Raw genomic sequence first — 17,840 nt, forward strand, 5'->3', positions numbered from 1 at the left:
GCACTTTGGAGAATTTGAGGCACTCAGCCCTGGCGGGGGGGCAGCGACCTCTTCCTGGGACTTAAATGCTGGCGAGGAGCCAGATCTGAGGGGCTGCAGTTGCACTTCGGTGGGCGTTCACTTTTCTTTTCCACCTGTACCCTTTAAGGGAGAAAAGACACTATCCTGGTGAGTATCCTGTGCGCCAGAAACTGGCTCTTTATATATCATCTGATTTTATTTTTAAAACAAACCCTGTGAAGGAAATATTTCTTTGATTTGACCTCAGAGGAAACCGGTCCAGGATGGAATCCAAGTCTGGAAAGCTCTTCACGTTAACAGGAACAGGCATTATTCTTTCCTCGTCATTAAGGGGCCACCTCTTTTTTGGTCCTCTATTTTCCCTCCATAAGAGAAACCCTCAAGAAAAGGGAATCTCAGACACAGAGCCTCTTAGCATCACACCTTCCCCTTCATCCCCAGCAGAGGGACTGAGTGCTTGCTGCAGGGTTGCAATGGACAGGAAGCAACAGGTTCTTGTTCAGATGTGCTTAATGGTCCTGGTAAGTTTAGCCTTGCCTGTAATGGATTTTTCAGAGGTTTAAAATGAATACACTGATGTTCTACTCTAGATGCCTGAGGGAAGGAAAGACCAGGTTACAAGGAAGGGGGAGGAGAGAAGAAGAGAAGAGAAGAGTAGAGAGAAGAGAGAGAGAGAGAGAAAAGTAGGAGGAGGAGGGAGAGGAGGGGGAAGAGGAGGAGAAGGAAAAGGAAAAGGAAGAAAGCTGGTATTGCAGGCAGCAGTGGTTTTATGTGCTATGCCACAGCCTCTTCCCCCATGGCTGAACTTTCTAATCTAGTGAAAGTTTGTGCCTGGGAAGTGGAGCAGCCGGGACACAAATTGGCACCCACATGGAATCCTGGTTCTTGGAGGTGGAGTATTACCCAATTGAACCATTGCACTGGGCCATAAACATGATTTCTGTAGTTAACGAATTTTATCACCAGAGTTCATTTATGGCTAGATTATTATCATCACTAGATTATCTTCTGGTTAGGGATGTGATTTCCATTTCTGTTTTCTTTGCTATGGCTTTTGTTTCTAAAATACTGTTTTCCATGGGCATTGTTTTTTCTTGTTTGTTTCATCTCCAGCTTTTTCTTTTAAGATTTATTTCATTTTTATTGTAAAGTCAGATATACAGATAGGAGGAGAGAAAGAGAGGAAGTTCTTTCATCTGATGATTCACTCCCCAAGTGACTGCAATGGTGCTGTGTCGATCTGAAGCCAGAAGCCAGAAGCCAGGAGCTCTTCCGGGTCTCCCACGCGAGTGCAGGGTCCCAAGGCTTTGGTCTATCCTTGACTGCTTTCCCAGACCACAAGCAGGGAGCTGGATGGGAAGTGGAGCTGCTGGGATTAAAACCGGCACCCATATGGGATCCCGGGGCATTCAAGGCAAGGACTTTAGCCACTAGGCCATGACGCCGGGCCCTCTTCTCCAGTTACATCTTTATTCCTATCCCCTCACCAACCCCCATCCTGTAATGCCAAAAAAAAAAAATCAAGATTCTCTAGAAGATTCTGTCCCTCTGAACCAGTTTCTCTTGTAGCTTTTGGTTCTATCTTCAGGAAGCATGCCATGCTTCCTTGACAGTGAACTTGACAGTGCTTTGTGCTTCTGGGTCAGATAAACTTAAGTCAGGTTCCTTACTGATTTAACCAAGGTGAGAGAGGAGCTTGTCATTGCAGACACCCTGAGCTCAACTCTACCATGCGACCAAAATATGTGGAGCATTCACTGCTATTAAGAGGTTAGAAAAAGAAGAAAAGGAAGCTATAAACATGCTTGCCTATTCTAGGCATGAGGTCAGGCAATGTGTTATTTAGTCTCATTACAGTCAAGCAAAGCTTATTTATCAAATTTTATATTTTCATTTATCACAATTTTAAGCTTTCAGGAAAGTGAAGCTTGGAGAGGTCAGCATGTTCTTGGTTATTAAATATTATCTGCACTGTACATGTTTTTTAGCATACCATCTATAATTTCATACATCAGTTTTAGAGAATTATTCCAAAGTCATCATGATTGAAGACAATAAAGAGAACAAAGACCATTCTCTGGAAAGAGGAAGAGCAACTCTTATTTTTTCCTTAAAGAATGAAGTTGGAGGGCTTGTAAAAGCACTGAAGGTTTTCCAGGTAAGCACTCTGCATGTTGGTGCACAAGCTCTTCTGAAAACAAGTCTTAAAACACAGATTACTGTAGGTTCTCAAAGACGGGCTACAGAAAACCATCAAGAATGCAAGTTTCAAAAATATTGGTCAATTCTAACAAACAGACAGAGATAAAATTTATGGAAGGGAAGGTAGAAAACAGGAAAGGATTCAGCTCAGTGATTTCAGAAGACTCAACTTTTTATAAAGATTTATTTATTTTTTTTGGAAAGTCAGGTATACAGAGTGGAGAAGATAGAGGAGAGGAAGATCTGTTGATTTACTCCCCAAGTGGCTGCAACGGCTGTACTGAGCCAGTCCAAAGCCAGGAGCCAGGAGCCCCTTGCGGGTCTCCCATGTAGGTTCAGGGTTCCAAGGCTTTGGGTCATCCTCAACTGCTTTCCCAGGCCATAAGCAGGGAGTTGGATGGGAAGCGGGGATGCCGGGACACAAACCAATGCCCATGTGGGATCCTGGAGCATGCAAGGTGAGGACTTCAGCCACTAGGCTACTGTGCTGGATCCTCAGAGAACTCAATTTTAATTTCATTTTAATTACCAAAATTTAAATATTTAATGATATATATAATCACATCATTAATGACATATTTGATACTTGATACTAATACTATATTTAATGCTTTTTATATAGAAAAGTAGTAAAGATTCTGCAATTATACTGTTCCTTACTGCCAGAGCTTTCAATCCATTTAGTCCACAGAGTTACTTTTAGTGCAAGGTTCAATTGCTGTAACAATTATCTAATTGTTGTGTAATAATAAATGTTTATAACATTTTCTAATAATATGTGTTTGTGGGTTTTAAATGCTCAAATTTTCTGACCCAGTAATTTCACTGCTGTAACCATCATAAAGAATCAGTCAGACAGAACTTGGATATTTATTAAGAATTTAGCATGTGCCAGGGGCTGTGCTAGACACTAAGGATATAAAGCTGTGACCCAGTAACTTCCTTCAGAGAGTGTATGATCTATTGCGGAAGAGGGGCATTAAGCAAATAGTTATTGTAAGTAAATAGTTATATGTGAATAAAATGGCCCAAAAGGCAAGTATTGGTTAAGTGACAGCACTAAACTGGAGGACCTAGTCTAGTTTAAGCGCTCCAGGATGCAAAGATTTATTTGCTCACACTAAGATTTTGAAACAAGAACACCATTGTGGTTTATAGTGTGTGAGCTCTAAAGGTAGGTCACTTGAGTTCAAATCCTTTCTCTGTCACTTAGCAGCTGGGCGACCATGGGCATTGAGGGGATTTCACATTTTTATTTGAATACCCATTAATTCTGACAATCCGAAGAACCTATAATGGGTGTTATCTTAGTTTCTGGAGAGTATGATGTACTTTGTAAACTTTTTTTGAGTAGTATCTAATATTTGAGGGAAAATACTTTGTTGTTGCTACACACGGCCTTTCTTTGTTTTGGCCACTACGACGTATGAGATTGATATTCAGCAATAATGAACACAGTATGCCCAAGATGACTAACAGCGGATGCAGTCACAGGAGCTCTTTGCCCTCCTCTTCCTGCAGGAGAAGCATGTGAGCCTGTTACATATTGAGTCCCGAAAATCGAAGAGAAGAAACTCAGAGTTTGAGATTTTTGTTGACTGCGATATCAACAGGGAACAACTGAATGATATTTTTCATCTTTTGAAGTCTCATACTAATGTTCTCTCTGTGACTCCACCAGATAATTTTACTATCAAGGAAGATGGTAAGTTTGGAAAGTGAAAGTATCACTTAGAAAATTAAGCATCTGATGTATGGCCAAATTACATTGAGTTTGAAGGCATGAGTGTAAAAATAAAATTCGTTCAAATTGCTGATAGTCTAGTAATAAAAAGAGCAGAAAACCACAAAATATAATTGCTCAAACCACTAAAAAAACAAAAAAACAAAACAAAAAAACCAAAACCCTGTATTACAACATTTGATCCTGTGTGGGAGAAGTGAAAAAGAAATCTTGAGTGTAAGAAGGAATTTAGAATATTTAGAAATAGATTAAATTATGCCTTAATTTTCAAATCATTGAGTATCTCTTGATTCCACAAAGCTCCAATTCACAGTTTTGGGCTGTTAGTAATGCTCTGGGGTTTAGCAGATGGTAACTGAATATTTGAATTTGCTGAAGTAATAATTGAGCTGATTAGAACTGTGAGGTGAAATTTACCATCTATGGCTACTAGGCTCCTCTCCCATTTCGTTGCTCCAGCAGCTCCGAACGGGTGCCAGGCCCAGCAGTGGCAGCTAAAGGACTAACACCAGCCCAGCAGGAGCCTGGTGTCCCTGTTGTATTTGTTGTTAAATCTCTATTGTTACTTCAGTACATTAGAATGTGTATTGCATAGGATCAAGAAGGATTTCATTTTTTTAAAAGATTTATTTATTTTTATTGGAAAGGCAGAGTTACAAAGAGGAAGAGAGACAGAGAGAAAGATCTGGTTCACTCCCCAAGTGGTCATAATGGCTGGTGCTGAGCAGATCCAAAGTAGGAGCCAGGAGCTTCCTCCAGGTTTCCCACCAGGGTACAGGGTCCCAAAGCCTTGAGTTGTCCTCAATCGCCTTCCCAGACCACAAGCAGGGAGCCCAATGGGAAGTGGGGCTGCCGGGACACGAACTAGTGCCAATATGGGATCCTGGCACATACAGGTGAGGACTTGAGCTGCTAAGCTACCACATAGGGCCGGAACGATTTTATTCTTGTCTTCATTTCTTTTCCATTAGAAATCAGTTATCAGCTCAGCTCTGGCTGTTGTGGACACTTAGGGAGTGAATCAGTGGATGGAAGATCTTCCTTTCTGTCTCTTCTCCACTCTACATATGACTTTCCAATAAAAATAAGCAAAATCTTTAAAAAATTAGTTATGTTGGATAAATTGCCTTTCTTGATTTTGGCTACTTCATCTAAAAATGAGGAGTTTTCTGGACAGCTAAATGGGTCTGTTGCTCTACACACCAATTTGAGCCAAAGATTTCCACTAAGCTAAGGGACTTTAAAAAACTCAGTTCCTGCTTTATAATTGTTCCAGGGTTTTGTGTGAGACAGACACACAAGCAGATGTATCATAATGTAGCTTAATAAAGCCTAGGAGGATTAGGAATAGTATGTATGGGGAAGTCAGAGGTTGGGGATTCTACCTATAGAGTCAAGGCAGCCTTGCTGGAATGAGGAGAGCTCCTGATATTTAGGTTAAAAGTGATGAGAAGAATGTCCTCAGGAAACCAGATTGCTATGGTGGGGTGTGGAGTGGGAGGTGCAATGGGCATTGCAGGCGGAGGATGGTATTTATGAAAATGTGGATCTTAGAGGGCTCAGAGAATGAGGAAATCCACAAAGATATACATGATTTCCAAGATCCTTTTCATCAGAGAAAATAAAAATCCAAAGTTCTTAATACATTACATTTTATCTGTAAATATGCTTATATGTAACTTCTTTATTCGGCTTTTGTAGGATAGTTAAATATATGGATTATAGGTTTACTTTTTAATTTTTGATTTATTACTAACATACAGTATTTCTGAAGTACTTAAGATGAAGACTGAAAAAAATGTAAAGCTTTAAAATTTTGAATAAAATTTACTTTTTAGATTTTGCATTAATATACAATGTTTTTATTTCTTAATTTCATATATTTATTGCCTTATTTAAAATAGCCACTTCTACCTTTACTGGTTTTTGTATTTTTCAGGCATGGAAAGTGTTCCTTGGTTTCCAAAGAAGGCTTCGGACCTAGACCATTGTGCTAACAGAGTTCTGATGTATGGATCTGAGCTAGATGCGGACCACCCTGTAAATATTTTTAATATTTTCATAAAAATAATTTAAAGCAAATAAAATTACTTACTTCTTTTCATTCATTGAAAGGCAGGGACAGAGAGTGAGAGCAAGAGAGATTTTGAATTCATTGGCTCACTTCCTAAATGCCTCCAACAGTGGATCCTGACCAGGCTAAAGTCAGAAGCCTGGAACTCAATCCGGGTCCCCCATATGAATGAGCCATCACTGCGGCTTTGCAGGGTGCACATTAATAGGAAGCTGGAGGCAGAAGAGGTGCTTGAACTGCAACTCAACTCCAATATGGGATGTGAGTGTCCCAAACATCTCAATTGTGGCACCAAATTCCTGCCCCGCCTGGAAGAACAACTTTATTGAGAAAGATGTTTTTTTTCTAGACTAAAAGTACACACACACCATACCCTCCGTGGCCTTTTTTTTCTTTCTAGTTGAGAGAGAGAGAGAGAGTACTCTTACCCACTGATTCACTCTCCAAATATCCACAAAGCCAGGATTAGACCAAAGCCATAGCCAGGAGGCTGAAACATAATCCAGTTCTTTCACAGGTATGGAAAGAACCCAGTTACTTGAGCACCACAGCACCAATCCCCAGGATCATGTTTTGATCTGTATTTCAGGAAGGATTTCAGGAAGGACTTCTTTGTTGGTGGAATTGTTACTTAACTTCCTGAAAAGCATTTATCTTCATTAGCTCCAAATCATTTATGCTATGTGTCTGGAATTCCTAGTTTGAAGAGCTGTTCCAAAGGTTGTGTAAAATGAAGACAGTATCGGCAGTCAGCTTGTGTTAAGATGGGTATGGGTTTTTGGAATGGGAGATAAAGATAATTCAAGCATCCTCAGCATAACTGGTTTATTAAATAGTTGAAGCAGGAAGTGATTTCTTTGAAAGCTGTGGTGTCCAGGCACGACCTGGAAAGTTTATAAATCCAGGGCTTTTGGCTTACTCTCAGGCTCTAGGTTCCTTAGAGGAGAAGAGAGAAGAAAATATAATTGTGGAGCTGCACACACCAGGGCTTTAATCTGGCTGTGTGAATCTGTATACTACTTTAGAAGGCCACTAGCCCATGCACTCATTTATTGTACAACCTCCTTGGATGACTGTTGTAATCAGCTGCGGTACTTGCCCTAAAGGAGCTTGCAGTCTAGTTGGAAAGTTAAAGTACACACATATAAATACATACAAGATGAAGTGTAAAAGTATGCTAAGTTTTTAGAGCCAGTTGCTTTGAAATATACACAAAATAACAAACACTAAAAACAGAAAGGCAGCATTCCAAAAGGGCCTTGAGAGATTTCAGCAGACAAGTGCTACAGAGGGAGGGCAACTCAAGAGGGATTTTAATAGGAGCCATGGTTCAGAGGCAAGAAAATTCTGGGTCATATTCATAGAGGTGAGTACCAGTTTTACTGATCTGCCTCCAAATTCTGCTGATAATCATCTCACAAATATCTCTGAGATTTGTTCCTTATTCACCCCATTACCATTTAAGTTCTCTCCCCGCCTCCAGCCTTGGCACTTTCAAAACCCATCTTCCCAGTCATTAGAATGAGCTAAAATTGCAGTATGACCATTATCTCTCTTTTATCTTAAAAAACCACCAATGATTCCTAGGTATATTGTGCTAAGAGTGCTAAAAACATACATCCATACAAACATCTGTACACAACTGTTCCTAGCAATATTTTTCAAAAAGGAAACTGTTGTCCAACTGCAGAATGGATAAAGTATGTGATATTCCATGTAATAGAATACTATTTGTCACAGAAAGGCATGTGCAACATAGTGTGGGTGAACCTTGAAGGAAGTCAGTCACTGAGGGCCCTATATTATATTTTTCCATTTATATGGAATGTCCTCTGGGGCTCGTGCCTTGTGCATCCTGGGAAGGTTGGATCAGAAGGTAGATCAGAAGTGGAGCAGCCAAGACTTGAACTGGCACTCTGATATGGGATGACAGCATTGTAAGAAGTGGCTTAACCAGCTGCAACAATACTAATTCCTCATTAGAATGAGTTTTAGCATTAACTTTTGTCTTTTTAGTATCACTGTTTGCTTCTGCAAGTGATGAGTGTTTGCACTATTTTATTATTCATTACTACTTCAGATAACTGATGATATAGTTAAATGACTAAGAAAAAAACCCTCTTGTTTGAACAAGAGTGATGCATATTTAACGATGCTTTCCTATTTGTTAACCCATTTTCTCTGTGCTGCCTCTGTAGTGTCTTTGTAGCTATGGTATCTTTTATCTTTGAAGCCACTAGAGTATAAGGTTGTGAGGTACATTGGTTTCAAAATAAAAATGATCATGAGACTCAACAACGCTTGTTCACAATAGCAGTTATATTGTCCTTTCATGTAACAGCTTGAGGAAATGTTCCAAGTGTTCTTCAGTGCAGCGGGTATTTAATAACTCATCTTTGATCTTCAGGGTTTCAAAGACAATGTCTACCGCAAAAGACGAAAGTATTTTGCAGACTTGGCAATGAACTATAAACAGTAAGTATATCATAAAAATAATGTGTGCAATTTTGAGATAATAGAGTAAATCATATTTATCCAAGTAACTAGCAAGCAAAATAAGTACTGCTATTTACTGAAGGTGAATTAAAAAATAACTCCTTCCCTTTGTTTCATTAGTGGAGACCCCATTCCCAAGGTTGAATTCACTGAAGAGGAGGTTAAGACCTGGGGAACTGTATTCCGGGAGCTCAATAAACTCTATCCAACCCATGCCTGCAGAGAGTATCTCAAAAACTTACCTTTGCTGTCCAAGTACTGTGGATATCGGGAAGACAATATCCCACAATTGGAAGATATTTCAAAATTTTTAAAAGGTAACAAATCAACTTTTTATAAGGCAAACATGGACCTGTGCTTTGATTATTAGAGCAGTTTTTTAAAAAAATTATTATTTTAATATATGTATTTAAGATTGATTTTATTTATTTCAAAGGCAGAATTAAAGAGCCACAGAGAGATGTTCCATCCATTGGTTCACGTCCCAAATGACTGTGACAGTCAGGTTTGGGCCAGGCTGAAGATTCATCTAGTCTCCCATTTGGATGCAGAGGTCTGAGCACTTGGGCCATCTTCTGCTGCTTTCCCTAGCACATCAGCAGGAAGCTGGATAGGAAATGGTGCAGCTGGGACTTGAACCAGTGCTCCAATATAGGATCTCCTGTTGCGGGTATAACCTTCTGCTCCACAATGCCGGCCCCATAACAATAGTTTTAAAAGAGGAATAATGTGTGAGGGAAACCAGCATTTTCCTATAATCTGTCCTGAAGTATCACATCAAGATGAGCACCACATTCAAAGAACAATTTTCTGTACTTGAAAAAAAGAGAAGTGAAAGTGAGCAGGATTATAAGGAGACTTGAAAATGTGTCACATAAGTGAAACTGAAGGAATATTAAGGTGTTTAACTTGGAGACTTACAGGACAAAATGGCAATGTAGTTTTATGTAAATATTTAAAGGCCATCTTTTGTGACAAAGGGATTATTGGGTGATGTGACCCTCCAGTATTATTGTATTGAAACTAAAGCTTTTGACTCAAAATGGAGAAGGCCTGCCTTGTTGAATGAGCCATCTGAGAACAGAACGTGGTTCATCTCCCTCCTCAGAGGGGTTTTCACGCCAAAGCTGCACACCGGCTGCTCAGGTGTGAGCGGGTCAAGCTTCTTGGGGAAGGCTGGGGCATCTGACATCCGCACCATCTTTTCACAATAAGATTTTATTAGTTTCCAAAAAAGGTACACTCTTAGGGGCAGAAACAAAAAGTAAACATAACTTTTTTTATTTTTCTCTGTTTTTCCTAGCTATCAGAGGAAATGAAATGATCAGTGATCTCCAGAGTTTACAATAATTAAGGAAATTACATATCCCCTTCTGTCTCAGCAGATTAGAACATTAGTGAAAATGAGTTAGATTTTTGCTTTAAAAAGAGTTAGTTTGTTTCCATTATGGTCTGAAATTATTATTTTTATGTTTCTTGCATAGACTGTTACCAAAATCTATGATGTCTGTTCAACTCCCAAATTATTAAATTGTTTCCACAAAAACTAGACATTAAAAACTACTGATTAAGAATAAACGAGATCCAATATTACCCGTGATCCTTTTACACCAGCACAATTCACAGTAGCTAAGATATGGAACCAACCCAGATACCCATCAGCTGATGACCGAATAAAGAAAATGTGGTACCTATGCACTATGGAGTACTACTCAGCCATAAAAAGAATGAAATCTTATCTTCTGCAATAAGATGGGCCTAGCTGTACACCATTATGCTTAATGAAATAAGCCAGTCTCCTTAGAGAAATATCATATGTTCTCTCTGATCTGTGACAACTAATACACAGAGCACTAAATAATGAGCTCTGTGAGATTAATACACTGCTGTGTACAGCCTGTATCTATACACCTGAGTTATGGTAGGATCTCCATTTTAATTTTATTTTTATTATTTTATATTTTCCCTCTATTTGCTATTTCATAGTATCTTTATATAGCAGAAAGTTAAACTTGTTATTTTGAAGCAAATGAATATGCTATTGTAAAAATTTGGGGGGAAAATAAGGGGAAGGAGAAAGGCAGGGAGAAGGAGGAAGGGAAAGGAGGAACCCTTATGTTTCTAAATCTGTATCATGAAAATGTGAAATCTACTCATTTTATATAAACAAAAATAAGAATAAAAATAAACTTACAGAGGTTGAAACAGTGCTCATCTAAATTAATAGTTTTGTCAATGAGTTTTTAGGAAAGAAAAGTAAGACTATCGGGATAGACTAAATTCTTTAGGGAGACAGTAAACAGTAGAATAAAATGACTTTGATTTTTTAAATATGTATATGAGTTATATATATAAAACATATATAAAAACATGTATATATGTCTTTAAGAAAATGTATATGTGTGTATATCTAAAAGTGAATCAGTGAGAAAGGGAGAGTGTGAGATTCCCTGCTATACATATGACAAATTTTACTTTGTAGGCCCTCTCAGAGTGTTAACTGATGCTGCTAGCACAATTACAATGTTGCTGACAATGGTCTATAGCTGTTCTGCTGAAGAGTTTCTCCATTTTTATCTTTGCTTTGCAGAGCGCACAGGTTTTTCCATTCGTCCTGTGGCTGGTTATCTATCGCCAAGAGATTTCTTATCAGGCTTAGCCTTTCGAGTTTTTCACTGCACTCAATATGTGAGGCACAGTTCAGATCCTTTCTATACACCAGAGCCGTAAGTATTTCACCTGCAGCCCTTCATTAAATATATTACAACAATGGCACACACTTGGGGTTTGTGTGTGTGAGTGTGTGTGTGAAGATTAGATGAAATATCATGTGTAACGTGTTTGGAATACTGCCCGTCACATAGCATGTATTGCATGCCTTACACATTACCATCATCATCATCACTATTACTATTAATTGACAATATGTAAGATACCAGGTGCTGTTGTAAGCAAGGGAACATAATAGAAAAAATAAGATGGTAATTCCTGTCATTACAAAGCTTGTTTTCTAGTTGGGGGATATAGATAACAACCAAATAGGTAAATGCAGGTTATCTTCTTATATGTCAGAACATTTACATTTACTTCTGTATATTATCTTCTGTTATGTCAAAAGATAATGATTGTCAAGGAAAAAAATGGAACCAAGGAAATAGAGGGATATGGTGGAATAACAAGGGTGATGAGGGAAATCCTGGCTGGTAAGGTGACCTTTGTACGGAGACCTGGTTTGGGGAGGGTTGGGAGATATGAGCATTTGAAATTTATCTGGGATATATATATATATATATCCCAGACTATTTCTTTATCTGATTACTTGCCTTTGTGATCTTTCACCCTGTGATCTACTATCTAAAGCCTCTGATCAACTAAAAAAAAAAAAGCAATATTGGGTTTTGATTTGATTGCATGATACTCAGCATCACAATGTAACAAATTTGTTCTTCTGTTTCAGGGATACCTGCCATGAACTCTTAGGTCATGTTCCCCTTTTGGCTGAGCCTAGTTTTGCTCAATTCTCCCAAGAAATTGGCCTGGCTTCCCTTGGAGCTTCAGAGGAGGCTGTTCAAAAACTGGCAACGGTATCAATCTGGAAATAACTGGATAGATCTGTAATTCTGTAATTCTCAGCTGAGATGGGATGCATAAGTATTTGTGTAGTTTAAAAGTTGTTATTAGAGACAAAATTGTAGAAATTTCACCTTTGCTCATAATATTTAATTTAAATAGCTAGATAATTAATGCAAGATGTAAATTTTAAGTATTACCAGAAGGAGACATGAGCTCAAAGTAGAGAAAACAAGTTATAATGATGTCAACAGGTTGTGTAACTTTTGTTTTCCAATCAAAATGCTAAGTTTCATAAAAATGATGCTAAGTCCTAAAATCTGCCAAGATCAGCAAAATTATACTTCAACACAACAAATGGCTAAATACTAAAATGAAATAGACACGAGAGAGCTGAATGGTACCTTATAGCCATTTTAAGGTATATAGCAGCTGGTCCTGTGTATGAACTAAAATTGAAATGTCAATGAGATAATCATAGGTTGTGGTTAAGAACTTGCTTCTTTTTTTTTGTTTGTTTTGTTTTATTTTGTTTCTTTTAACATACTGGTTACGCAAAACCTTGTCAATTCCATAATGTTACAAATTGCTGTTAATGTTATATTGAGAGTCTTAATTGACTGGGATGATATGCTACCAGCTCTGACTTTGGACCAGAAATGGTCTCCCCAACAAACTGTTCAACCCATCTGGACAATGAGTAGCTGGACTCTATGCTGGGTATATGTTTGCAAGGAAAGAATCTTGATGGAATTTGAACTGTAATACTGCATCAAGGTGGAGGAATCCACCAGGGGGGAGGGGTGTGGGGAGGGGTGGGGGGATTCCCAGAGCATATGAAACTGTCACATAATGCATAATAATTAATAAAAAAAATTAAAAAAAATGATGCTAAGATACTTTTTCAGCACTAGGTACAAGACATTGTGCTGGAAATACAAAGATGAGTCTTTTTTTTTCTTCCCTTTCAAGGAGTTTGCATGCCACATGAGAAGACAATTATGCTTGAATGAGATAAAGTCTATAGAGAGGTGCATGCTCTGGGAATGCAGATAACTGTTGAGGGGAGTTTTTGTAGAAAAGAGACCAGATGAGAAAAATGAGTATTATTTTCATATGTGAAGGAAGGAAGAGCATGTTGGGATTAGGGAACATAAGGAAAGACAAACCAGAAGCTGTTTTTATGCAACTGGGAAATGACAAAAAGCCAGAGCAGGGGTGTGAGGGTACAGAAGATGATATAAAATAGCCTGGATATTAGAACAGTGCTTTTCATAACGTGGTTCAGTGACCTGGGGGTCTCTGAGATACTTCTACAGGATTCTTGAAAGGTAAAGAATCCATTAGAAGTGCGAAGTGGATTCTAATATAGCAAACAACTCAGAATCCATACTGCAGCTGAACTAGAAGAAGCTACATGTTGAGTTTTGATGCAGTGTCAGAAAGAGTATAAAAAAAAGTATCTACAATTATCTGTAAAGGCTACAAATACTCAACCTCTTTTCAACCAATAATTGTGAAGTTGAATTTTTAGTCTTTCAAGCAAAACAGCAAGATGTAGCAGGTTAGATAAAGAAGCAGATATAACAGACCAAATGTGTTCTAGCCAGATATTGGCCGAACTCTAGGGAGACATTAAAGATTTGTAATAATGCCGTAACTTGGCTTGAGGCAATCATTTCAGATACTGTTCTAACATCAATAATGTATAATTATAATATGATTATACTTTATAAAATTTTAAGTGTTTCTTACAATGTTGCTTTTCTTTTTGTTGTGTGAAATATATTTTACCAAAATATTATTTGTGTTACTATAAAATGAGTCTGCTATATTTAAAATCAGTTAATAACCATTTAAAATTCTTTTCCCCTTTAATTCTCAACCTTGCCAATGCAGGTTGCTAAAATTTATGATCAAAGATCTTTGGAGTCCTCAGTGATTTTTTTATTGTCTATAGGAATCATTGGAACAAAAAGGTTGGCCAGTGTTGGTTTAGAATAAGACTTGTGAACCAGGCTATAATCCCGAGCTTCATGCTGTGCTTTGGGTCAGTGATTAGCAGTTGAAGTGCATTTTAAATGGAGTGATTCAGCACGTGAAAGTAATACTGATGTCCTTTTGTAGTGCTACTTCTTCACCGTGGAATTTGGGCTGTGCAAGCAAGATGGACAGCTAAGAGTCTTTGGTGCTGGCTTACTTTCTTCTGTCAGTGAACTCAAAGTAAGAGTCATGAATCTTTGCACAGAACTGTATTCACCTTGAAATAACTGATGCAACCTGAAATGATTTTAGTATTTGAACAAGAGCTTACCATGGAAATACTTGGGGAGAGCACTTAACATTACTTGAAGGCATTTTCCTTTCCTTCCTAATTTTTAAGTTTTATTACCATATAGAGGGAATTAAACAATGTTTACTTTGATGCAAAAATTAAATCCTTAGTAGAACTTTTTTAATAATATTCATCTTCCATGAACTTTTTGAAGATCCTAGTTTAACGTGTATATAGTGACAGACATGTAATTCCTTGTAAAGAAGAAGTATTTTAATAAGCTTTTGCTCACACACAAAGTGTTGCTGTTTGTTTACCATTTCTGATATGCTAGCAGCAACTTTTTAAATTTCTGGGGAATTACTTGAGATTTATTATTGATCCAGTGAATGAACAAACTTAACCATTTAAAGATGATTGTGTGGGAATACACTGTCCAACGTACTGTCTCGCTTTCAAGAATCCTGCTACTTGGTGGCGGTACAACTCAGCAATAAATACAGATGCTTGAAACCCTTTGCATGCAGAAGAGACATAATACAGCTATGGAGATTGTTTTGCGGGGCGCTTGTGGGAAATAGCAAGGTATTTGTTTTTCTGGAAACCAGAAAATAGAGCAAAAGGGTTAAATAGAGCAAAAGGAATTAAATTTGGAATTGTAGGTTAGGGTCATTACATAAGTCATTCAGAGATGTGCCAATTCTGAAAGTTGTGTGAGTTATGAAAATAGATACTGTTTAATTCACTGACTCTGTTCTCTAGCATGTGCTTTCTGGACATGCCAAAGTAAAGCCTTTTGACCCCAAGACTACCTGCAAACAAGAATGCCTCATCACAACTTTTCAGGATGTCTACTTTGTGTCTGAAAGCTTTGAAGATGCAAAGGAGAAGATGAGGTTAAGTATTTATTTCCAGTGTTATCATTTTCTTCTGCAAGAGATGAGTCCAATGATGGCAATGTCATAGAAGAACCCAGATAATTAAGTGCCCACTGGGTGATTAATGCTAACATATATTTAATAATAAATATTTAGAGTGTTTTGCATCTAATGATGTTAGGTGGTTGCATATATGAATCTGATAACACTAAGAAGTTAGTTTCTTCCTGTTCCTTCTCAGCAGAAAATTTATAGTCTAACAGGAAAAATAAACAGTAGAAAGTCTTCTTGTAACAATATTGCAAGGGATGACAGCCTAAATTCAAGAGCAATGAATTCCAGTTGGGGGAACAGGTAAAGCTTAAAGTTATTTGAGAAAAGGATACATAATAATTAGATATGTCAAGTTATAGACTGAAAGACTACACAAAAAAGGCAAGCAGATTGAAAAAATACAAGATAGATATATAATGAGACACAGCTATATTTTAACTGGAGGAAATTAGAGGCAGAGAAAGTTTTTACGAAATTCTGCAAACTTTAGATGAAAATTAAAGTCTGAATAAAGACAGAGCTATTATAAAAGGAAAGAAAGAACCAGAATAACAAAACATTTACTGCAAGGGACCACAAGGTCACATTCAAGAATGAGGGCAGACTGAAGTTGAGAATATGTTCCTTATCTTCCAAAGATTTAACTCTTGTGGGGGAATTTGACCATGCACAGAACTAAGTAACAATACTAGTAGAGCCTTCTCTATCATGTAAGGTACTTTTGTGTAAATTAGAAATAGTTCCCTCTGGGTAGGCCAAGTGGACTGCAATCAATGTGGATTTTAGCTCCTACTCATCATGTGCAATCATCCGGAATGTGACTTCTTTCTTAGGGGTACCAGAGGCAAGGTTCAGATATTGGCTTGATAAAGGTGATAGAGCCTTAATGCTTGAAGCAAGGGTAGAATTGAGGTCATTTGTGAGGAGGCTGAAGAAAAACATTCTAAGCAAAAGGGATGTACATGTACATGTAGGAGGTAGGAATGTTCCTAGCCTGTTGAGGATGTACATGTGTGTGTTTGCATACATGAGAATTTAGATATACGTGTATGTAGATTTAGTTATATAATTGAGGGGGCCGTTACTATGGGGTCACATTGCTATTGTCTATTGGTAAAGCTGCTGAGGTTGGTCTTCTTACTATAGCCAAAAACGTGAAGCAAATAATTATGGTAATGAGTCATAAATAACAAAAGTCATTTCCAGGATCTCTCTAGTAATACTTTGGTGAATGGATCCATGATTATTTTAGGTTTTCCAGCACTGTGGGATTCCAGGGGAGAGCAGGTCAGATTGGTTGTTTGTATGGGTAACTAAATGTGATTTGTCTTTTGCCTAGAGTGTGAGATGTATAATATGTTGTTTGTTTAGTTTCCGTCATTTCCCCCTAGGAATTTATGATCTCTTATTTGTTCTCTTAAATAGGGAATTTACCAAAACAATGAAGCGTCCATTTGGAGTGAAATATAATCCCTACACACGGAGCATTCAGATCCTGAAAGACACCAAAAGCATAACTAGTGCCATGAATGAGCTGCGGCATGATCTCGATGTTGTCAGTGATGCCCTTTCTAAGGTCAGCAGGCAGCTCAGTATCTGACAGTCTCCAGTCCTCAGAACACCATCTGAGCTTCAATTCAGAGGACAGCAATGGCCAACTTTTGCTGATCGTGGAAGGATAACAGCTTCTGGCTAAATGATATTATATTCATAATTCCATTCCTTAACAAATCACTAGGGTATAAATTTGCTAATTATTATCTGAATTTTTTATCTGCTAATCATTTTTGTCTTTAAGTAATGATTTAGTGAAACATGATTTATACGCTGTACAATTACTGACCACTTACTTTTTATAGAAAAAATTGTTTGACCCAATGTATAGAACTCATCTCAGTCTATTTTTTTCCAATTCTTCTTGACTTATACAACTTTTATGATTATTTAGAATACTTTCATGAGTGTAATAGAGCTCTGACCCATATTGTTACCTTATTTATGAAGTATTTGTTACTTACTGCTGAATTTATGCCAAGTTCAGTCACATTCACACACAGAAACGTAATAGGTCATTCATCTGCCCAGCAAACACGAGCAAACTTATAGAGGTTTCTGTATGTGGGGCATAACTAGTAAAGAATTGGTAGTCTAGTTTCTAGCGCAGTATCTTTCAGGGAAATATAGCAGTAGCCAAGTCTGGAAAGGTTGATTGAGGCATAATTCTTCAGACTAATAATTTGGAACGATTTTGAAAGCAAGGAGATCTCTTGCAACAACACTATCCTCCTTAAAACTCGTTTTCCTTTCCATGACACTGCATGATGCTAGTTTTGTTCTAGATTATCTGTCCTCCTCATGAGTCCAAAGGGAAATCAGTGTGGGTGCCACCTGCAAAGCTTTGCACACAGAGGCATTCTCAGTGTGATGGAATTATCTTCAGGCTAGCAGGGGGTGATGTCAAACAGAGGGCTCAAACCGAGATAAGAGAAACACAAAGTTAAGGTTGGAAAAGCAGTGACAAATGCT

The 17,840-nt window shown here is 37.9% G+C and overlaps 1 protein-coding gene across 1 annotated transcript; it reads left to right on the top strand.

Annotated features, from left to right (window-relative positions):
- Window positions 1-16,975, top strand: TPH1 (tryptophan hydroxylase 1). Its single transcript, XM_058663275.1, has 11 exons — window positions 1-168; window positions 2,010-2,179; window positions 3,745-3,928; window positions 5,907-6,007; window positions 8,449-8,516; window positions 8,658-8,854; window positions 11,128-11,263; window positions 11,995-12,121; window positions 14,235-14,330; window positions 15,145-15,278; window positions 16,740-16,975. Exons 2-11 carry the CDS (start codon window positions 2,063-2,065, stop codon window positions 16,912-16,914), a joined length of 1,335 nt encoding a protein of 444 aa, XP_058519258.1. The 5' UTR covers window positions 1-168; window positions 2,010-2,062; the 3' UTR covers window positions 16,915-16,975.
- Window positions 16,976-17,840: the final 865 nt, after the last annotated feature.

This window comes from Ochotona princeps, chromosome 4, assembly GCF_030435755.1.
Source record: "Ochotona princeps isolate mOchPri1 chromosome 4, mOchPri1.hap1, whole genome shotgun sequence".
Taxonomy (NCBI): domain Eukaryota; kingdom Metazoa; phylum Chordata; class Mammalia; order Lagomorpha; family Ochotonidae; genus Ochotona; species Ochotona princeps.

What these genes read in the sequence shown, in the direction of transcription:
- TPH1 (XM_058663275.1), top strand. Translation starts at nt 2,063, where the DNA reads ATGATTGAAGACAATAAAGAGAACAAAGACCATTCTCTGGAAAGAGGA. An exon ending in AAGCACTGAAGGTTTTCCAG is followed by an intron (nt 2,180 to 3,744) that starts GTAAGCACTCTG and finishes CTCTTCCTGCAG; the next exon opens with GAGAAGCATGTGAGCCTGTT. An exon ending in GATGCAAAGGAGAAGATGAG is followed by an intron (nt 15,279 to 16,739) that starts GTTAAGTATTTA and finishes TCTCTTAAATAG; the next exon opens with GGAATTTACCAAAACAATGA.